At 41.4% G+C, this 21,438-nt stretch overlaps 4 protein-coding genes across 14 annotated transcripts; 2 read left to right on the forward strand and 2 right to left on the reverse strand.

Moving 5' to 3' along the window:
• Window positions 1-116: 116 nt before the first annotated feature.
• Window positions 117-2,947, reverse strand: LOC115686763 (pentatricopeptide repeat-containing protein At5g38730). 2 transcript variants are annotated; one of them, XM_056314170.1, is made up of 2 exons: window positions 2,809-2,947; window positions 117-2,709 (listed from the first exon to the last, which is right to left on the reverse strand). In XM_056314170.1, the coding sequence occupies exon 2, from the start codon at window positions 2,528-2,530 to the stop codon at window positions 959-961; it is 1,572 nt and encodes a 523-aa protein (XP_056170145.1). In that variant the 5' UTR covers window positions 2,531-2,709; window positions 2,809-2,947; the 3' UTR covers window positions 117-958. The 2 variants fall into 2 exon arrangements, with proteins under 2 accessions (XP_056170145.1, XP_056170144.1); XM_056314169.1 differs by having other exon boundaries at window positions 117-597; window positions 753-2,932.
• A 1,749-nt stretch (window positions 2,948-4,696) lies between these two features.
• LOC115684472 (uncharacterized) lies at window positions 4,697-9,840 on the reverse strand. Of its 2 annotated transcripts, none has more exons than XM_030609223.2 (9): window positions 9,615-9,840; window positions 8,754-8,980; window positions 8,463-8,658; window positions 7,903-8,073; window positions 7,708-7,824; window positions 6,243-6,440; window positions 6,092-6,151; window positions 5,917-6,015; window positions 4,697-5,488 (listed from the first exon to the last, which is right to left on the reverse strand). In XM_030609223.2, exons 2-9 carry the CDS (start codon window positions 8,894-8,896, stop codon window positions 5,375-5,377), a joined length of 1,098 nt encoding a protein of 365 aa, XP_030465083.1. In that variant the 5' UTR covers window positions 8,897-8,980; window positions 9,615-9,840; the 3' UTR covers window positions 4,697-5,374. The 2 variants fall into 2 exon arrangements, with proteins under 2 accessions (XP_030465083.1, XP_030465090.1); XM_030609230.2 differs by lacking the exon at window positions 9,615-9,840 and adding an exon at window positions 9,265-9,430.
• A 1,125-nt stretch (window positions 9,841-10,965) lies between these two features.
• Window positions 10,966-15,917, forward strand: LOC115684438 (probable inactive ATP-dependent zinc metalloprotease FTSHI 3, chloroplastic). Of its 8 annotated transcripts, none has more exons than XM_056314166.1 (5): window positions 10,966-12,408; window positions 13,613-13,936; window positions 14,284-14,584; window positions 14,857-15,086; window positions 15,292-15,917. In XM_056314166.1, the coding sequence occupies exons 1-4, from the start codon at window positions 11,302-11,304 to the stop codon at window positions 15,057-15,059; spliced, it is 1,935 nt and encodes a 644-aa protein (XP_056170141.1). In that variant the 5' UTR covers window positions 10,966-11,301; the 3' UTR covers window positions 15,060-15,086; window positions 15,292-15,917. The 8 variants fall into 8 exon arrangements, with proteins under 8 accessions (XP_056170141.1, XP_030465032.2, XP_056170140.1 ...); XM_030609172.2 differs by having other exon boundaries at window positions 15,334-15,917; XM_056314165.1 differs by having other exon boundaries at window positions 15,338-15,917.
• Window positions 15,918-17,442: 1,525 nt separating this feature from the next.
• Window positions 17,443-21,255, forward strand: LOC115684446 (protein FLX-like 2). Of its 2 annotated transcripts, none has more exons than XM_030609192.2 (5): window positions 17,443-17,611; window positions 19,028-19,615; window positions 20,092-20,237; window positions 20,312-20,409; window positions 20,514-21,255. In XM_030609192.2, the coding sequence occupies exons 2-5, from the start codon at window positions 19,053-19,055 to the stop codon at window positions 21,006-21,008; spliced, it is 1,302 nt and encodes a 433-aa protein (XP_030465052.2). In that variant the 5' UTR covers window positions 17,443-17,611; window positions 19,028-19,052; the 3' UTR covers window positions 21,009-21,255. The 2 variants fall into 2 exon arrangements, with proteins under 2 accessions (XP_030465052.2, XP_056170152.1); XM_056314177.1 differs by having other exon boundaries at window positions 17,444-17,611; window positions 20,315-20,409.
• Window positions 21,256-21,438: the final 183 nt, after the last annotated feature.

A 21,438-nucleotide genomic window follows, 5' to 3' on the forward strand; every position in this document is an offset into this window, starting at 1 on the left:
TCTTGTTAACAGAGGCTTCAAATGTTGTTTGAGATGACTACGCTCTTTCCACTCGTGTATAATCCATCTTCCAGCTCTTTCTTTTCTCTAGTTTGATGCAAGATGGGGAATTAGGGTGGAAATGTATGGGAAGAATCTTATATAATTTGAAATCAACTAAGGCATACATGCAGAATGTCAACTCATTCGAAGTAAAATACAACAGACTTGGCAGTAACTGGATACTTCCCTTAATAAGTATATGCAGATCATTCCCTATAGCATTCTCACATCATCCTTGTTGGCATTGCCAGCAATTCCAAGTGTGACTTCACAGTTTCCTTAGCACTACAAGCCATTCTCTTCACGTGCTCTGCTGCCTGCCAGGACTACTGCTGGGCAGCACTGGCCTTTGCCAAGAGATAGCTGCCGGACTGGTCGTTGTCTCCTTGGTCTTTTCTTTGGTTGCTTGGGAAATGTAGGGCCTGAAGATACCAGTATCTTGCCTCTAGAAAATTCTCGAGGAACATTGGCGTGGCAGTGGTCTGTGTCTTCAGGGTCAAGATGACGTCCCAAACTATATCCAACTCTTTGGTGCTGCTCTTATGTGACAAGAAACTGCAACAACGTATAGCTTTTAAATCAACTAAATTGATAGTTCGCGGGTGGCATAGACTAAGTACTGAAATAGTATTGCTTACTGCAGTCTTCACTACAAGCAATGCAAAACAAAAGCCAGTGTGCCAGAAAAGCATCAAGTAGAAATACTACACCTTCTTGAGGAGACAGCATTGTGCAATTGATTGGGCTGTGGCATTCAATCAATCCCAAAGCTAAAATGACAGCGCACAGAACCTGCACTGGACCTTTTCCTTTTCCGTAGAGGTTTGGAGCTGCATTACACAACTTACTAGTGGTTTGAGCAACTCACATTGCAGAGCTAAAAATAATCAATTTACCAAGAATTAATGCTCTTACTTCATGAATGCCAATCAGAGTGTTGAATATCGTTCAAACTACTTTTTGACATTAGGCCTCTGCCAACCACCTCATTCCAAAAGAGCCTTAGGATGTTTTCATCACCTACACAGGAAGCATTTAAGCTTCTATAGATCTTTAAAGTTATCATGAACCTCCTCTTATACATGTCATCAAACATGGCTGATGAGGCCGCAGCGTTCCCTGCTTTCATGTAGGCATAGGCTAGACTACTATATATAACACTATCTCCTGATATACCCTTCTCTTTCATTATCGAAAAGACTTTTTCAGCATAATCAATCTTCTCTCTTTTACAGAACCTCCTTATTAGCGCCCTGTACAGAGAAACATCAACACAAAGACCTCTCTTAGCAAGTTCATTTGGGAGTCCTAGTATCGCCTCTTCCTCGTTTAAGTCGCAGTAGCCATCTATAAGCCAGGAATAAGTGCAGTAGCTGGGAGACAATCCAGCATTCAGCATGCTAATGAGGAAATCTTTTGCGTTGTGCATGTCTTGAACCTTGCAGAAACCATGAATCAGTGCCTTGTACGTGAATTGGTCCAACTTCAGTCCAGCCTCGAGCATCTTATTCCTCACTTTCAATGCAGACCTCATATCCCTTATCTTACAGTATGCATTAATCAAAGTGTTGCACGTAATATTATCAGGTTCTACTTTCTGCTCACTCATCTCACTCAAGAGCTTGTTGGCATCCCTCATTCTACCTTCTTCACATAACTTACGCAGGATGGAATTGTACGTTGCAACACCGTGATACAGACCTTTGGCCACCATCACCTCTCGCAGCCTTAAAGCCTCTTCGAGGTCATTTATTCTGCAATACCCATCAATTAAGGTTGTATATGTCACATGATTAGGCGTAACACCTTTGATTTCCCTAAAAAATCTCACAGCTTCTCTCATCCTGCCTTCCCTACAAAGTCCATATATAAGAGAGTTATAGGTCACAATATCAGGACTTACTCCCCCTCTTTCCATTCTATCTTGAACACATAGAGCTTCATAATGCATGCCCTTCTTGCAGTACAACGCTATCAACGTATTGTACGTGAAAAGGTCAGGATGAACACATTTAGATTCCATTTCAATCAATATCTTTTCCGCCTTCTCCGTGTCCGCGGACTTGCAACAAGCATGAATCAGCACGTTATATATATGAATATTCGGAACAACCCCGAGTCTAACCATTTTCTTGTATAATTTCCACACCATATCAGCCAATCTATCCTTCGCCAAAGAACTTAACAACACAGTGCAGGCATGCAGATGCGGCTTAAGCCCGCATACTCTCATGTGCTCGAACACCTGAACCGCATCCTGGGTCATCCTGGAATTCGCATAAACTATCACCAGCCAGCTGAAAACCTGCGAATTCGCATCCGGGTCATCATGCGCCCTCACCAGAGCTCCCAAAACCGAAGGGGAGGACAAGAAATCTCGGGTAGCAATTTTCTCGAGCAGGTCCTGGGCACTCTTGAAGTGTCTGTGCCTGGCGAGGATGTGGATCATGGTCCACGAGGATTGCAGAGAGTGCTTGTACCTGGGCATCGATTCCGCGTTCTTGAAGAATGCCAACAGATGGGAAGGATTGTGACAGTGGAAGGAGAGGTTGAGGAGGACTTGGTGGATGATGGCGGAGGTGAGAACTGAAGAGAGCTTCGAGTGGAAGGGACAGTTCCACTGACCTTTGACTATGAGTCCGCAAATGCTTTGCACGAGTTGGGTTTCTGTGTTTGAAGAAATCAAACCCAACATTTCCGCAGGAAGCAGAATCAGACACAGAACAGAGAGAGAGAGAGAGAGAGAGAGTGGCTGTCTTGTCTTACAACGAAGAGCTAGCAGCAGCGATCACGCGATCATCCTAAAGGGTTCAAATCTTTTCCGCCAGGGCTAAGGAACGGGAGAGAGTTGAGCCCGCGAAATGAACCGACACCGGAGCTTTTTTGAGGGAGAAAACCACGAACTCTCTCGATTCATACAGATGATGGCAATTCTTCGAAGGGGAAATAACGGGGAAAAGTTTCATAGAAATCCTATACATTTTGCATTGATTTCAATTTAGTCTTTAAGCCTTTTTTGAGTGCCAATTCAATCTTAAACCATTTATTTTTGTACAAATTCAGTCTTTTCTGGCTAATTTTGACCAGATTTTGTTGACGTGGACGCCGGACGGCTTACGCGGTACCGCCGGCGATGACGTGAATAACTTTTAATAATATTTTAATATTTTTCGAATATTTTTTTCTTTTCCTTTTTTCTTCCAGCCGACCTACCCTCGCCAGTGGATGTGAGGTCGTGGCCTTCGACCTCGCGGCCTCTGCCAGCGGCTGGGCGAGGCACAACCACGTCGAATACGGCGAGGATGGGCCTCGCCCATGGCCAGCGGGGCTCGACCCTCGCCCATGGCCGGCGGGGCTCGACCCTCGCCAGCCCAGTGCGAGGCCTCCCTCGCGACCATCCGGCAAGGTCAAATGGCCGCAAGGGCGGCCTCGCGCTGGGCTGGCTAGGGTCAAGCCCCGCCTATGAGGGCTTGGGCCTTCGCCAGTGGCCGTGATGTTGCGGGCGTGCCTCGCCGACCCTGGCCTCCAGGGAGGAAGAAGAAAGGAACAGAAAATTTTTTTTAAAAAAAATTTGAAAATATTAAAAATTATCCACGTCATCGATGGCGGTGCCACATAAGCTGGCTAGCATCCACGTTAGCAAAATCCGATCAAAATTAGCTGGAAAGATTGAATTGGCACAAAGACAAAATGATTTAGGATTGAATTGGCACAAAAAAAGGTTTATGACTAAATTGGCATAAATGCAAAAAGTTTAGGACTTTTCAACACTTTTTCCGAAAAATAATGCCAATGGTCCCTGAGCTTTGGCTAATATGCAATGCGATCTATGAGATTTTAATTTGTTCAATGTCATCCCTCAAGTTTTAATATAGTTCTAGGACTACATTAAATATTTTTATGTAGTTCACGGATTACACTGAACATGTACCAACAGTTCAAATACCACATTGAACAAATAAAAAGTTGAGGGACCACATTGCACGTTGAGCTAAAATTTAGGGATCACGTTAAACAAATTAAAAATTCAGAGATCACGTTACATTAGATCAAAGTTTAAGGACCATTTGTGTCATTGTCCATTTTTCAAATATGTTCATTCCATAGTGAACTTCCTACACGTGCTGGTGATTCACGAACTTGTAAAATAATCGATTTTGGTGATCCTTTCTCTATCCTATAAGGTCTTGCTAATCTGCGATCCATGTATCTTGATTTAGGCAGAATGTGGGGTAGAACATAATCTGCAATTTCACTGAGTACGATGAAATTTTCTGTCGACACCAAAAGAAATTTATTTCCCCTTCTGTTCTTATAAAGAGAGCACGTCGCGATTACCTATTTAGAGTGAAGATCAAGCCCGTTTCTCCTTGATGCCCAATCGAACTGAACTAAATAACTTCTGTTATGGAAACTTACAAACCATATCGAATTGTTAAACGGCCCGGAAAAAGAATCGAATCAAAACTGAATTGCGTTTAGTGCTTCTTCAAACTTTTTTTTACCTTGAAAGTTGATCTGGAACGACAAGATACAAATTACACATTAAACATCTTTCTCATACTTCCATAGTCTTACATACGTTTTCATGAGCCACATCAACTGATAAGCAAATATGCGATAAATTTATCGGATTCTTGCATTCATCAGCATATAGTACTGAAAAATATATACATAATTTCAAAGATATTAAGAGAGAGAACAGTGGTCTATACACCCTTCTATGTTTGCTAGCACCAATGTGTACAGAGGAGCAATCCCAGACGAAATTACGCAGTTAAGACAAGCTATCGAAGCAAGAAAATACAGAGAGAGATGGGGGGATCACTTGGATGATTTTGGCAAACAACAGACCATCTAGCCACACCAAGCAGCGAGCACACAGGAGCAACCGTGGTACCTCCTGTGGATCAAACTGAAGCTGTAGATGAAGGGCAAACAAGAAACCTAAGCCACAAGATTGCCAAAATTTTATTACTCTTGGGTTATAATGCCTCAAACTTAGCACGAGCTCCAGGAGACATGAGATGGGATCCTAGTCAGGCGAATAGCTATGACAGCTTCTCGTGTCAAGTTGGGATAACATCAGCAAACATCTGAACCACATGACCCCATCTTATTCCCGCTCCGAGAAAGCTTCTCTGCCATGAGCTTTTATTAATGGGGTGTGAGACAATTTCAATGCCAAACTTCAGGTTGATCCGAGAATGAAACTATGTACATCAAGTGGCAGGGTTGGGTCATATTTGGAATTCCTGTGACATCATTGCCCAGGAAAAATAGAACAAAGAGAATCTCTTCCATGTGAATGAGCAAGTTCTGTCTTGTGTATCTACGAGGAGAAACCTTCACTGTGATCCTGTTTAGTAGTACTCTCAGCAGATTTAAGTGCTTTTCCATTCCTCCTCTCATACTCCTCCTTCAATTCATCCAAACGTTTTGCTACCTGATCATCCACAAAGATCTATATAAGAGAGGTGGAACAAGAATCAATCACAAACATCTAAGAAGCACTTGAGGCCTCAGCCGACAAAACCATACAACTTTCAAAGCATTTATAGTCTTGAATTTGGTCATGTCAACATATAAGCGAACAAGATCAATAATCTCTATTTCAAGTTGAATTGAAGATTAAGATTTTCATTAAGAACGAAACTGAAGAACCATCTATTTAAAAGAAATTGATATCTTGTCCCTCGGATTCAACTCTCTTAATAAGTGAGGCACAGACCAAATAGTCAGACAATGATGATTCCTGAAGCAAAAAGATCCTGCAGTGTCACCGTAGTAACAAGCCTTTTTTTTAAAAATGAAATCTGCGACTGCAAAAGTTGACATGACCAGAAGAAACAATGAGCATTGGCAAGTCAAAACCTTGATCGAATAAGCCATCGGTAATAATGTATCTGGATCCATCGCATGCTCAGGGAAGTTACGCAAAGCATGAATGAGTTTCTCAAATGGTAATTGGACCTGACAAACAAGAAATTTTCCTCATCAGTATGCAGAAACTAACAGCATTGGGGGAGGTAAATGCTTAGATACTGACCAACTCGTCATGACAATACTTCAACAAAGCCAAACCAACTTTGAAGACAATTTTGACACCCTGTTCAAAAAATACACAATTGTCTAAGAATTTCCAACAACATAACGGTGCTTTCAAAGAGGAAATAATGTTAATTTTGCCAACTACCAACCTCAAAGAGAAAAACATCCCAGATTCGAAGAGCCAGGTGAAATGGGAAAGAGTACGCGAACACTGTGATGAACCATTGACTTGCATACATACTGGGATTTATCATTTCTTGAGTAAAATGGTCCCCCAGCTTTGGCAAGTGTTCTTTCACCAAGTGATCAAACTGATTGAGATACTGTTGAACCAATGGCAGTCCCACCTAACAATGTCATCAAAAGAGTAGTTCTCAGAGACTAAGAGTACTGAAATTTTCTTCATCCTAGTCAGGATTTGAATCAAAGCCCGGACCAACAATGGAAAATAAGCAATTCTTTTTCTTTTTTTTTTTCTGGGGGCCACATGAAAATAGGCAATTTAACTAGTCATTGAACATACATTCTTCTTGTGATGTTCTATCAAAACTAGAAAGAAGCAGCAAACTAAAGAAATGAATGAGGAATGCATTAATCTAAACCATGCAGAAGTAATATATTACTTCTTTACATCGGAATGATGAAAGAAGCAAGAGAAAAAACTCCTAATAATTTGTTCTTACAATCTTAATTAGCAACCTCATGTTTAAGAGACGGCTGCTTCTGACCAGAGTCAGTGGTACAGCCTATCTAAGAAAACTAATTTTGATGAGAATAAAGACAATAAAGCAACCATATGCTAAGAAAAACCAACAATCCACACAAAGAATAGAGAGGCATATAGTGCTGACCAAAGGATGAGGTGTTCAATTTCCTACAACATAGAGCATTTATAGCCACCTCCACATCCATGTTGAAGGATTATACTTAACCATTTTTGTTTATTTTGTAATTAAATAATTAGATGTTTCCCTCATTTTCATAGTTGCCTTCCATATAGCATTCCAGCCTTGCAGGGTCCAGTTGAAGTCACGAGTAATTTATGGGCTTCAGAACTGCTAATCTTGAATTTGCAGTTAGGACTCAAAGTTTACTATCCGAGGGATGGGAATACTAAAGTCACCAAAATGTCCAACTTTCCTTTTGTGCTTAAGGTGCAATCATGAGTATCGCTTTGCCAGGTGCATACTTATTGTACGTTTGAGCTATGTGCATGCCTATTGCTAGCGCAATGCGAGCATACCAGTTCACAGGCTTGTGCGGGAGAACAGGAGAGACCATGATTTGAGACACAACAAGCACAGGAAAGGAAAATCATTTGCAACAGTAGGTGCGGAGGAAGGGGGTTTGCTTTCGGATTGTGACCACTAATCATTCAGTTTACTCATCCAAAGAAAGGAAAATGGTCACACAGCTAGACAACATGAGCTACGCAAAGCGGTTATGCTTCAACCAGATAGCTGCGGTTCATTGTCTAAGATGGGCAACAGTAGTTTTTAGATTCTGCTTAGTCCTAGATAGGATAAAAAGCAGCTGTAAGACGTAAATAAACAGAAGCTAGCACTTTCTATGTTGAACACGCCAAAGTGGGTATCTCAAGCAACAAAGAAGTACCGTATACAAGCCTTCCATTGGAGAATGAACAGCTCCTTTCAGTAATGCCACCAATAACCAAAATGCATCTTCTTCACTCATATAGAGAAGCAATAGCCCAGCTACAAAGCCCATGCCCTGCATTTCAACTAATAATGTTGGCCACTTTAAAGCAAAACAAAACAAGCCATATACTCAAACAACAAAAATTCAAACCTGAACATATCCAACGTCTCTATCATAGACAGAATATGCCTTCAGAACATTATACAGGGACCTCTGACCTGGTCCATGCCTCTGTTGAAAGAAAACATGGGAAGGGAAGGTTCTAGAAATATCACGAATTATGTCCAGCTCTGAAGCTGATGTCTCGTATATCACCAATTGCTGCAAAATACACGGTTGTATCAGCATGACAGTGGCCTTGCTTGATATTGGGTGGAAAATGTAGGAAATTAATTTGAGTCAGAAAAAAATCAACAACTTCTGGAAAAGGACTATATTTGCCATTTTAAGGAACTTAATATATTTAAACTGCAGGCTTGCTGTATGTCATTAAAATTCCATTAAACCTCCCTCCCTCCTTCTGTTTCCCAATGTACACATAAAAACTTCAGAATGATGCATTGCTTAGTAATCTATGGCATGCTTAAGAATTCAACGGAAATTTAGTAGACTCACGGTTTATTTAGCATGAAAATGCTTAGAGTTCCAAAAAGGAATACACATACACTTGGATATAATTTAAGCAGAAACAAGCACAGAGGAATGATCACCTCATAAACCCCAGGGTTCATTAGCAAAAGATCACGACTTCCCGATATCAGCTGCCAGACGAGACCCCTCAAACAGTCTGGAATTCCTTTCCTTATACGTCTTTTTACCACATGAGGTTTCCTCCTAACGTAATGTTTCCAATCACTACCTCCAACCCCAATCATCTTCCTCCATTTCCTAACCCTTCTTTCCTCCCTGAGAACAGAGAAATTCATTTGGCAGATTCTCATGATCACACTGCTTTTTATTAAATGATCCATCAAACCTGTTGAATGGAATAAAAATCATACCTTTCAAACTCATCCTTTGACTTCCCCTTGTTTATGCCTTCAGGAGAGCTACTTACATCCTGCTTGACAAAACCAAATCTGTCCAACGGTCTCGGTGAAGGTAGTGGCCCCACTTCGTAATCGTCTATTCGTTTCTTTTCCATCTCAAATGCCAAAGCGAAGCTCCACAGTGTCAACAGACATACCACGGACCAATCTTCTTCTCCGACATGGTCATCTCTCAAGACCTGGGAAAGGAAAACGCAAAATCTTATGGGTAAAGCATGACATAAGATTGACCAACATATCATCACGAAGATAAAAAGGGCCTCCCGGCCCTGCAAGTCTACAAACCGGACGAGAAAAGCGGAGCCCAATTACAAACTAATCAAACCGAGATACCAACATCAAACTAAAGCATCAGAACAGCATCAAATGCAACATACAAAATGGAGGATCAGGGGCAGATCACCAGTAGCTGCAGAAGCTCAGAAACACTACTAACATCGACAATATCAGGAACCCAACTTACAGAAACCGGAGCCGAGACAACCAGCGGAACACCATAAAGTTCTCAAACTCCAGGCAGAGAAAACAAACCCAGGAGGCAATAGCAATATTCAGAGCGAAATTCCTATCAGCTCACGCCACAACAGGACAGAAGCCCGCATCAGTGCCAGCACAAACGAACCCGTCGATCGTCACCTCAAATTTCAACCCCCCCATGGACAAACAACTACAACCCAAAAAAACCCAAAGAAAAAAAAGACCCCTTTCATCGTATTAGACTCAACACAACACCTCCAAAGCATCCCACGAAAATCATAAGGCGAATCAGCGCATTAAAACACGAAAAGCTCAACAATTTCCGCGAACACAAACCTGGGTGTCGGAGATCCTTCGCCCGTCGACAGGCCCCGCGAGTGTGATCCGCGGATCAGATCGTCGAACCCAGTGCCGGGTCGAATCGAGACTGAGGAAGGGGCGGAAATGAGGACGAACAGCTAAGGAGCATTGAATAGTATCATGGGACTGCTTCCGAAATGGCAAGCTTCTTCCCTTCGCTTTCCCTTTCGCTTTCGTTCTGTTGCGGATATGCCACAAATGGCGATTGGCTCGTTCTCATTAATTCGGTCCAGAAAAGAAGATTTTTTTTAATATATTTCTCCGGCACGGTATTTGCGGCTAATTCCAATTTTAGACCCCTTATTTCTATGTGGTTTTTCAATTTAGTCCTCGAAGCAAATTGATGTGTCGCCTATTCTTCATGAGCAATATACTAAGTAGACTTTGACCAAAAAAAAAAGAAAATATACTAAGTAGACTAGTCTTAGTGTGCCTAGCATCGCTTTTTATAGAATAAGCCATATATTCCACGTTGCCACTTGTCTTAAATTGCTAATTTGGTGTTTCGAATTCGTGTCGCCGTTCACGGGGCGTGCATTCTACCTTGCTTTTTCACATTTTACCGTTTCTTCCGGACATAGTGCCAACAAGATGAGTTACTTGTCCTAATGAAGATAGAACGATGTTACATGGACTAAAATTCATTCGCTAAATTGATATACTAAGTGATGTGACAGACTTTTATGAACTACTTAACTCAAATAATCATATCTTTGGCTTCACATAATTTAATAAAATAATTTCAGAAGTACCTCTAGCGTTTGCTTATTGTATGCAATAGCTTTGGCATGGGGTAAACTCCTCATGTCCTAAACTTTCAAAAATAAAAATAAAAATAAAAATGAAAAAGTATGTCCACGCAATGCACTAACTTTTTTTTTTGTTGAAAATCAAAAGAGATGAAAAGCACACCAATTAATTAAAGGGTTAATACCAGGAAAAACTCTAAACTGGTGCGCCTGTGTTAAATTTATCTCAAACTAAATTTTTGATTATTAAAAACTTCAAACTGGTACATTTGCGATAAATTTACCCTATGTTAATTTCCGTAAATTGCATTAATATCATGAAAAATCACAAACTGATGACAAAAAAGGGTAAAATCCAAATCTGGTACATCCATCAATTGCAACGTGCCATTTAACTTAGCAATTTGACTAAAATTTATTAAAAACAAATGAACGGTAAATTTGTCATTTTGAAGTTTTTGGTGATCAAAAAATTAATTTGTGGTGAATTTATCACAAATATACAAATTTAGAATTTTTCGTTGTATTATCCCTTAATTAAAATACATCTTCGATTTCCCACCACGCCCAATACTTCGGCAAAACGCTCCGCCGTTTCTTATCCCCTGACTGCTCCCGGCGGGTAACACAGCCGGTGTCCCTCAGCCCGAGAAGTCCCAACTCTCATGCTCATTTCTCGATTTCCCTTTCCTCGGACCGATGAGAGCAAGGTGATTTCAGATTCATTCCTTCCTTTTGGTAATCCCCAAAACCCACCATTATCAGTCACTTTCAAGGTTCATTCCATCCTTCTCCTCCGTAGATGATGTTGACCTCCCACTTTTTTGCCGCAGTTTGTGTTCCTCCACTTTGGTAAAATTGCAGATGGCGTCGGAAACGATGTGTAGGTAGACATTCTCGGTGTACGCTAGGACATGGCTTGTCTTTCTGTCATTTGCAATAATGGGTTCTTCAAGTCTCGAGAACTCCTGGGCGTTCGGGTTGGAAAGGCCAGTTCTTGCGCGCAACGGAGCGTTCGCGGCGGTCTTGCTCTGTTTCCTCTGGTGAAGTTCCGAACTTTGTGCAAATTCGAACATGGGTCGTCGTGTAATGTTAACTCGATACGAAAGCTCTCTAGACATGATTGGAATCGGCCTTTAAGGTTTCGTGGCGGTTCTGAGTCGCCCCCTGGATTGTCCTGTAGAAGTAGAATTGAGCCCGGGAGCGATGAATTTATTGATATTGAGCGGGGTTACGTGAGGAAAAGAAGAAGAGGTATTAGGAGGAAATTCTCGCTAAGATTGCGCCCAAGATTTCGGTTGTTGGCCTCGAGATTTAAGAGGGTCTCGGCTATGTCCATGTTGAATGATTTGGGGGTGTTCTTGAGAAAGAATTTGAAGAGAGTGACTCTTTCAGCTTCAGTTTCTGTAGCATTGGGTCTTTGTTATATTTTTCTGAAAGTAACAGCTTTGCCATCTCCAAAACTTGTTCCCTACTCAGACTTGATTATGAGCCTTCACAATGGCAATGTTACTAAGGTTTTGCTCGAAGAAGGGTCTCGTCGGATATATTACAACACGAGCTCGGGAAGTCATGTAAATGATAAATTTCCTGAGGAAAAGTCAACAGAGAGTAATTCTCCAATTGGAACCGGGGGTGATATAACTGAAAAGAAGGAAGTTGTTCCAGCTGGCAAGATGATTGGTGCAAGCATGCCTAAGAAATTGCTGAGAGCACGTGCTGCTATGCCACAGTGGCAATATTCCACTCGGAAGATTGATCACGATGAAAAGTTTCTTCTAAGTTTGATGAGAGATAAAGGAACAATGTATAGCTCAGCCCCTCAGTCGGTGTTGATGTCTGTCAGGAGTACCTTGATAACGATAATATCATTGTGGATTCCTTTGACTCCATTAATGTGGCTTCTTTATCGACAACTTTCTGCTGCTAATAGCCCCGCAAAAAAGAGGCGGCCTAATAATCAGACAGTCAACTTCGATGATGTCGAGGGTGTTGACGCTGCTAAGGTTGAGCTTATGGAGGTAAGCTGTTCTCTCTGGGACATGTATTATTATTGCTTTTTAATTTGGCTTATAATTGGATATTTGTCCACCCTTACTTATGGTGTCGTCATTGTTTTTGTCCTGCTCAGACACCAGTCACAGAACAGAATGGCCTTGATGGCTGTGAGAAACCCTTCATTTCACAATATACTGCACAGGAAAACACAATGACAAGGTTTCACTTGTTCTACAACTGTAGAACGTACACTTCTGAATTGTTCAGCTTGTTTAAATATGTTCCTAAACACAAGATTAAATGGCTTATCCCAAATGGATAACATTGGTGGAGAGCCATTGACGTGATGGCTCTTTACTGAAGGACTTTACAACAGTCTGTTCCTGACAAAAGTTGCTAATGCTAAGTTAATGAGTGGCAATTAAAATATAACAGTTTGATTGACCAGTCAATTTTCAGCATTACATTGTTGATGTCTGGGATCGGAAAGTTAGCATAGACTTGCCTAATTACGCAACTTGGGTATCTAGCTTTTGTTAAACTTGATATATCTAGAGGTGTTCTTGATTACTGTGATCCAGAACACAGGAGGTCAATTTCATTGAGGAGAACTTATGCCATACTTATGTCCATAGATATGGACATTACTTCAAGTTCGTATCCTGATAGACTTGTAACTTGGGGTCTATCTCAAACCAGTGAAAGATGTAAATGAATTTCTTAAGGTTCCTTTTCTCTTTGAAGCTTGATGGTCATTTATACTGACCATCTTTTGGAACTCAAAGCCATGTCTTTGGGTAATGAGCACTCTAAAGTTATGATGGAATGGAACCTATAGAACTTACTTTGGTGCCTTGGATTTTCTGAATGGAGTTAGGCTTGGAGCTCATAGAAGCTTGGTTCCCTTGATGTTCTGTGTTGTTTGTTGTCTTAAAAAGGGATGGAATTAAAGGCTAGTCCTTTTCCATGTCTTTTCTGGTAATTCATGTTGGTTTGACTAATAAACATTCTGGGAAAGGTTCTTCTGTCATTTTGCCCGAAGTGGTATAGTAGCTCATTTACTTGATAGCTTTTATGTATGAAATACTGGTCGGACCTTAAACTTTCCAGACATATCAGTGTTCTCACTGCTTATTGCTTAAGCTACTTACTTGTGGCTGTCTTTTGCTACATGTGGGATCTGGTTTATGTCAAACTTATGTTGTGTCTCATCTGTCTAACTTGTAGATAGTCTCCTGCCTTCAAGGAGCAATTAACTATAAAAGGCTAGGGGCTAAGTTGCCCAGAGGGGTGCTGCTGGTGGGTCCTCCTGGAACTGGGAAGACATTGCTGGCCCGTGCGGTTGCGGGAGAAGCCGGAGTACCGTTTTTCACTGTTTCTGCGAGCGAGTTTGTGGAGTTGTTTGTTGGAAGAGGAGCTGCTCGCATCAGAGACTTGTTTACTGCTGCGAGAAAATGTTCCCCATCGATAATTTTTATTGATGAACTGGACGCTGTCGGAGGAAAGCGTGGTAGAAGCTTCAATGATGAACGCGACCAAACATTGAACCAGGTTACTTAGCTATAGAACTTTTCAGAATATCTTCAGTTATCTTAATTTGCAATTAACACCAGAGAAGTTAAGGGTAGTAAGTATGCTGTCAGGTCAGCTATATGAGGCTGACTTCTAATGTCAAGCTTTCACTGGTGAAGGTGATTAGTCATGCAATACATTGGAAAATGACGAGAGACCCTGTATTGCTGAACTTTTGCTACTCTTGTTTAGTATCATCATTCTTCCATGGGCCTATTGAATGGCAGAATTTTCGTTGTGCAAATATTGGATTCTACATAGAAGTATATTTAGTTTTATTGCTTCCTTAGTTTTAACTGGATTCTAAAGACATTTTATATCTGTAGCTGCTGACAGAAATGGATGGATTTGAGTCAGACACGAAAGTGATTGTTCTTGCAGCAACCAACAGACCTGAAGCATTAGACCCGGCTCTCTGCCGTCCTGGTCGCTTCTCGAGAAAAGTTCTTGTGGGAGAGCCAGATGAGGAAGGAAGGAGAAGGATTTTGGGTGTACATCTGAGAGGAGTTCCTCTTGAGGAAGACATTGAGCTTATCTGTGATCTAGTAGCTTCTCTCACTCCGGGATTTGTGGGGGCGGATCTTGCAAATATTGTGAATGAAGCGGCTCTGCTTGCCGCTCGTAGAGGTGCGTCGAAAGAATTGCTATACAATTTTTGCCATGCTATTGCTTAACCAGATAATCATCTTGAAAACTTTTTTTCAAACAAAAACTGAAGAAGGGACTTTGAAAGTTGAGTAACTTGGCTCAGGCATATTGATTATGTGTTCGTTAATGAAAACTGCTTTTACCTATTTGAAAGCCCTGTTTTTCTCTTTATCTGTTGCGTTTGTCTCATCTCATGAAGTGTGAACACTGAAGTGATGATTAGGGATATATGGTTATCTGGAAATTTGCAGGCGGTGAAACGGTGTTAAGGGAGGATATTATGGAAGCGGTTGAAAGAGCTAAATATGGTATCGATGATAAGCAACTGAGGCCAAATACAATCAGCAAGGAGCTAGGAAAATTGTTTCCTTGGATTCCATCCATGATGGGAAGGAATGACACTAGAGAAGATAAACTTCAAGGTCCCATGGGTTATCAAACTCTAAGCGGATGAAAAAGGGTACCCTTTCGGTCCATTTAGGTACATTTTTTGTTCTATGTAATTTAGTACATAGCATAAATAGGGTTCTCCTCAATTCGGCATACGTAATCTCTTACAACTTTTGTTGAGAACCTTGTAAATAAATATCAGAAAAACACTAATGACCACAATTTCTTTGACCTGGATCACATCTGTAAGAATGCAACATCTTTATTTGTCTTGCAAATACTGTTTCATCTTGCAGCAATCTGTTGTGATCCTCTTTTATTGTATCAATCGCGAACAGACAGAGAAGCCATTGCACTGAGTTTCTTGGACCCTCATATCCTGTATTGGAGGAAGAGACTGCAAGTAAGATGATCCCTCTCCTCTTTTAAGCAGGCTTTTCCACTGGGGAAAATGCGCACCTTTGAGAGGAAATGTGCTTGTGAAGATGATCTGACGATGGAAACCATAATTGCTGGCAGTCGGGTATTCACCTCGCAATTGTGCACCAGCTGCTGTTTGAATGATCTTAAGTGCCTTAAATCTCCTGTTAGTCTTACACCGCTATTGTGAGAATATGGTCTATGATTTTGATCATGAAAGCTTTGTGTAACAAATTACGTGCTCGAGATCCATCCTCTGTCGAGCATGATACTTACATGATGTGAAGCTTTCCTTTCAATGTCTGAGGGTAGCATTGGACGGACTCTGTGAGGAACGGTCCCTAATGGTCGGGGTGTTTCTCAAATTTGTTCCTAGTTTTAGAGTTCGGTTGATCACTCGACATGCTCATGAAATGGCACCTATCAGTTTGGGTAAAGCTGGGACTACATTCCCAACATGACACAGTTTTCATTGAAAACATTATAAAGCCATCTTGCAACCTTTTCTCTTTGTTGTAGCTTGTAACTTGTAGCTTCAAAACACCCTTTGATTTCGAGATACTATGCTTTGTAACTGGAGGTTTCGGAAATGTTCCTTACCATCAGTTTCTTTTTCTTATCATGCAGAAATCTTTTGAGCATATTTTCAGAAAATTCTTAAGTATGATACCTGTGTTCATAGGATTAAAATGTGTTCAAAAGATTTTAGTGTTAAGGATTTCAGTGTCTAATGATTTTAGAGTTATATATAAGGGGAAAAACAAATATTAATGCGACGTGTAAAGTATATCGTATTTATACTCCATTTATTTCGTGAAAATTCGATATTTTTTGAGATTATTTTGCGTCGTTTGAAAAGGAAAACTTGCATTTATTTTCCTCAAGAGAATGCACTATTCGTATTACATAAGAGCTACACATGCTTGCGTATTAAATTATTTGTGTATTTTTCCTAATGGCCCTTAGAAGTTTTAATTTGCTTAACCAAGTCCTTGAACTTGCATGAATTTTCTAACCAAATTCGTCTACTTCCATATCCGGGTAACTGAGCTGACGTATTGGTTGGTACCACCAAGAGTTTCAATATGAAAAAAAATTGTGTAGTAGTTGTGTCGAGAAATCTCATTGCTCATAAGAAAAGTCATAAACTTCAAGTTTAGTGACTTGGTTAGAAAAATTGAAAGTCGAATCACTTGATATTGAAATTCTCGTTGTAGTTGCCTTTTTAAATAGTAGAGATTAAGGCAATTTATTCATAATCTTACCTGATGGGTGGAGGCATATTTCGGTCGGATTAAGTTTCATTGAGCTGACATTCTTTGGATCTTCGATTTTTTCTAATGAGATGATTTCATTACTAACGAGTCTCGAATTTGAATCCTCTACTAATTACAAGTTCATAGAGAGCTGCTCTATTTAAATTCGAGACATAATAAGATATTACAATGTATAAAGAGAGTAAAAAATAAGAGTATGATGCAGCCCATTAATCCCCCGACTTGGTCAACGGATCAAACACATTAATTCGATTCTCTAAACACGAGGGAGATCCTTTGTTAAGATCCTGCATTCATCAACTAGCATGTACAAGTTTTCTATCAACACTCGAGCACAGTAGCTGAATATATGAGCACAGGCTCTGAGATCTTAGGCGCGGTCTTAAGAGACCTAGGCTCGACTGCCAAGGTCTTGGGCTCGGGTGCCAAGGACCCTAGCTCAGGCGCTGCAGACTAGGCCCGGGCCTCGGGGGACTCGGGTTCGACTATCGGGGTCCTCGGACCAAAGTATCGGGATCCCTGGTGCGAGAGTCGGGGTTTCTTGGGCCTAATCGATGGGAATTGGGACACGAGTGCTGGGAACTTAAGAAGTAAAATATTCACTAATGCCGGAGCCTCAGCTCCAAGTGCCGGGGTCTAGTCGTATTTCGTCGGAGAATGAGAAAAATATTTTTCGACACTGCCAAACAAACATACATAGGTTTTGTAAAATTAGGGGAAAAAGAAGAAAGACCGGAGGACTTTTCAAATGGGCCTTGAGAGGAACCATCCGGGAGTGCTAATAAAAACCGCAACTTTAAGGAGCAAAGAGAGAGGAGAGAGGAGACAGTTTCTTCCTCTCCAATTTTTGTTCTCCCAGCATCGTCAGTAGTTACCTCCTCCTCAGTCCAAGAAACTTCCGCTTCCAGATTCTGCCCGGGTATCTCTTCTCCCCTGTAATCGTAATCATCAAGATCGAGAAGCCAAGTTTGTTTCTTTATCATGTTTAGCCCGTGAAATTTGGACGACGCTTGATGCTGCGCGGGGTGTTTCCGTGGGTTGTTTCGGGCGATGACTGAATTTATTCTTCGTTTCTTTGATTAGAATGCACCAGGCGAGAAATGGGCAATTTCCCTTTTACCCCTTTTGATTCCTGTTTTGATTTGCGCCTTCTTCGCACGAACGAAAATTTGCTCGATTCGGTTGTACTGGGTAATCACGCTGGTTGCGCGGAGTGATGATTTTTGGCGAATTTCTGGTGAATTATGAGCGAGTTGTAGCGTAGCGAGTGGTGCGAGTAATTGGATTAGAGAATTGGCATTTGCTGAATATGTTCTTACCGGGATATGATTCGTGTACGTGCTTAGGAGATGGCATTTTCTATCACGAAAGTCTTTTTTAGAATTTGATTCATGGTGATTTGGCGTTGAAATGTTATGTTTCGTGTCGTGTGGGTGTTTGGTCATTGTGAGCTCGCTTTCGATGAGTCGAGGCCTCGGTGCAATTTCTGTTTGTAATGAGAACTACTCGGGGAATGGAAATTGGGAGAGAAGTTTGGAAAATTTGTTTGAAACATTTTTAGCTCCTTTTCCCTACCGTGGGCTTAACTTAGGACAGAAAGTTGAAGTTTGGCTTATTCAAGCAAATGGATACCTATACCTCTGGATCTATATGCATTTCCCGAGCATTGACATCTCTTTAATGATTTGGGTTCAAGACTTCTGTTTGATGAATAATGTCCACAATTATACATTATTTTTAGCCTTCCAAGAGTTGAAAATCTATGGAGAGGTTCTTTCTCTGTCATTGTTAAATTGATATTTTAATTTGCTCTATATGATGTAACCCTTGTTTGACAATCTATGTTATACATTTAGTTATGTCCAAACCAATGAGTTGTATGCATATACTAGCAGATTTTTGTTGTAAGAGCAATAGATAGTTTTTCTAGGAACAACCTGCGAACAGATATTTCTGCGACAACTGCAAATTACACCTGTGTTAATTGCTTTCTGAATGTACCTATGTTCGAACTTCCAACCTATTAGTGCTTTCTTTGGCCCCGTTAAAGGAAAAAAATTATCTGATAGTTGCTGTGCCTGTTTCATTCCTGTGGTTTCTGTGGATGCATAAGTTTCCTTTCTTCTTATTCATCCATCTTTTGAATGCTTCACTTGCTTGGATTGTGTTGTGTTGGTCCTCAAGTGAGGCATTCTTCAGGCTTTTTTTTCATCTATTGCTTAAGTTGTCCAAGCAATTTATAGGAGTTGGAGGGATTATTGGTCTCTCATTAGCATAGCTGCCTTTCATGAAGTGCCCCTGTTATATCTTCTCTGTGCTATACTTTTCTTTACAGGAAATCATAACAATCTGATCAAGAAATGGAAAGCAAAAGCCGCATTCCACCTCCTCATTTTAGACGTCCTATACCAGGCCCCGGCTTGGTGCACACTGAGTCATTTGTGCCGGGAATACGTCGTCCACCAGGTTCATTTTCTCAAGTAGATATGTTGCCTCCCCCCCCAGAAGTTATGGAGCAAAAGCTTGCTGCACAGCATGTGGAGATGCAAAGACTTGCTACAGAGAACCAGAGGTTTGCTAATACACATGGGGCATTGAGACAGGAACTTGCTGCCGCGCAACATGATTTGCAGATTTTACATGCTCAAGTTGGAGCTGTGAAGTCTGAGAGAGAACAGCAGACGAGGAGCCTTATGGATAAGATTGCTAAGATGGAGGCTGATATCCAAGCGGCAGAACCTCTTAAGTTGGAATTGCAGAAGGCTCGAGCTGATGCTCAGAAGTTGATTGTAGCAAGACAGGAACTTATTGCTAAAGTACAACAGTTGACTCAGGATCTTCAAAGGGCCCATGCTGATGTGCAACAGCTTCCTGCTCTGATGTCTGAACTCGAGGGCCTTAGGCAGGAGTACCATCATTGCAGGTACTTACTGAAGGTGTTTTTCAGGTTCATACATGTGCAATTCTAGATAAAGTTTAGTTTATAGACTGACAAATTTATATGTTTACAAGTTTTTTTTCTTGGAGAGTTTGCTCTTTTTAGTGGTCCATCCTTAAGCTGAAACATAGAAGGTGGCCAAGTGCAGTATTGTTAATTTGACAGGTTTTGCAATAGAAAAAGCTATTTCTTCTTAAGCGAACCCGAATTTTAGGCTGGAAAACTCGGTATACCCTGTTACGAAATTGTTCTATTTTCCCCTATTTTCACGATTTCTCCATTTAAGTTCTGATTGGTGTTGTGCGGATAAGGTTTTCTTGATAAACCATTTCTGGGAAAGGTGAAATTGACCATTCTTGCTTGTGGTGATCCATGATTTGGCTTGATCTTCTAATTTTTCTGGCTCATTGACTTCATCTATGATGGTCCTTTCACCATTGTTTTTTGTCCTGATTTTTCAGGGTCACTTACGACTATGAGAAGAGATTATTTGAGGATCACCTTCAGCAACTTCAGGTGATGGAGAAGAATTATGTTACCATGGCCACTGAAGTCGAAAAACTACGAGCTGAGCTTTCGAATGCTGCTAATGTTGAAGGAAGAGCTGGTATCACCTTTGGCAACCTCGATTACTTCTGTTATCATTGTTTTGTAAGATATTTACATGTGATCATAATTTAGTAGGACCACAAGGTGGCCCCAGTGTAAACGCTGGAAGTGAGGTGACTGGAAACTCTTCCGCGCAAACTGCACCTGGTGATGGTTACAGTGTTCCTCAGGTAAAATTCATTGATTTGCTCCTCCAAAATCTCTCTCAATTGCGACATTCTTGTTATGTCGAATTGACTGCATTGGTTCGCTTCCCTTCTTGCCTTGTACACAGGCTGGTGGACCTCCTCCTCCAAATGCGGCTGCCAATGCTGGGGTTAATCCTCCCATCCCTCCCATTCCGCCTGCCGGAACTCCTGCATATCCTGGAGCTCCATCTAGGCCCGCTCCTCTAAGGCACAACCATGATGCAACTGTGGCTGGTTATGGCGCCGAGAGGGTACCCAGTTATGACCCATTCCGAGGCCCCATTTACGATCCACAGAAAGGCGGCTTCAGTTATGATGCACAGAGAGGAGCTGGTTTCGATATGCAGAGAGGGAATTACAATAATGTGTACAAGGCACCTGGTCATGACATGCCGAGTGGACCTTCTTATGATGCTTCCAAGGGTCCACCATATGATGTAAAATCCAGAGGTGCTGCTGGACAGCAGCACGGGCAAGTCCCTCCGGCGAACAATGCGCCCCGTGCATCCTCAACCCCGCCATCTCGCCCTGGTGGTGCTTATGATGCACCGCCACGAGGTGGAAACCCAGCTTGGAAATAGGCTCGAAACATTGCAACCTTGCGGCGGGCCTATTCAATATTCTCGGCGACAGGTCGAATCTTGTGTAGCTCCTTTCCTGGAATATGGATCTCCTTCCTAGAGCATCAAACTACTATTAGTCCCACCATGATGGAGGATGTATTCCTGGTTATGGAACGAGGGGGTTCTTTTGTTGAAAACCATTGTCCCCGATCCGACTCGCATTTTGTAGTGGAAAGAGAAAAAACAAAGATGTCGATTTCGTTTCGCTCGCTTTCTTTGGAGCTCTTTCATAGATGTTTATACAAGCGAAAAAGGCTAGCTTCTCTCGTTGATTTGCGGTATCGATTGAGCCGAGCCCTTCAATGTGCAAGTGCTGGGAGTCTAACCGTACTTCCTCATGTGCTAATGACGAGATCATTAGGCATTTCGAGAGCATCACGTCCAATGT

The sequence above is a fragment of the Syzygium oleosum genome, unplaced genomic scaffold (genome assembly GCF_021117445.2).
Source record: "Syzygium oleosum isolate NSW1041296 unplaced genomic scaffold, Sole_v2.1 Sole_v2.08, whole genome shotgun sequence".
NCBI lineage: Eukaryota > Viridiplantae > Streptophyta > Magnoliopsida > Myrtales > Myrtaceae > Syzygium > Syzygium oleosum.

What these genes read in the sequence shown, in the direction of transcription:
- LOC115684472 (XM_030609223.2), bottom strand. Translation starts at nt 8,896, where the DNA reads ATGGAAAAGAAACGAATAGACGATTACGAAGTGGGGCCACTACCTTCA. An exon ending in CAATGGAAGGCTTGTATACG is followed by an intron (nt 6,441 to 7,707) that starts GTACTTCTTTGT and finishes TGACATTGTTAG; the next exon opens with GTGGGACTGCCATTGGTTCA. An exon ending in AGTATTGTCATGACGAGTTG is followed by an intron (nt 6,016 to 6,091) that starts GTCAGTATCTAA and finishes CTTGTTTGTCAG; the next exon opens with GTCCAATTACCATTTGAGAA.
- LOC115684446 (XM_030609192.2), top strand. Translation starts at nt 19,053, where the DNA reads ATGGAAAGCAAAAGCCGCATTCCACCTCCTCATTTTAGACGTCCTATA. An exon ending in TAATGTTGAAGGAAGAGCTG is followed by an intron (nt 20,238 to 20,311) that starts GTATCACCTTTG and finishes ATCATAATTTAG; the next exon opens with TAGGACCACAAGGTGGCCCC. An exon ending in ATGGTTACAGTGTTCCTCAG is followed by an intron (nt 20,410 to 20,513) that starts GTAAAATTCATT and finishes CCTTGTACACAG; the next exon opens with GCTGGTGGACCTCCTCCTCC.
- LOC115684438 (XM_056314166.1), top strand. Translation starts at nt 11,302, where the DNA reads ATGGCTTGTCTTTCTGTCATTTGCAATAATGGGTTCTTCAAGTCTCGA. An exon ending in CTAAGGTTGAGCTTATGGAG is followed by an intron (nt 12,409 to 13,612) that starts GTAAGCTGTTCT and finishes TCTAACTTGTAG; the next exon opens with ATAGTCTCCTGCCTTCAAGG. An exon ending in GCGACCAAACATTGAACCAG is followed by an intron (nt 13,937 to 14,283) that starts GTTACTTAGCTA and finishes TTATATCTGTAG; the next exon opens with CTGCTGACAGAAATGGATGG.
- LOC115686763 (XM_056314169.1), bottom strand. Translation starts at nt 2,737, where the DNA reads ATGTTGGGTTTGATTTCTTCAAACACAGAAACCCAACTCGTGCAAAGC.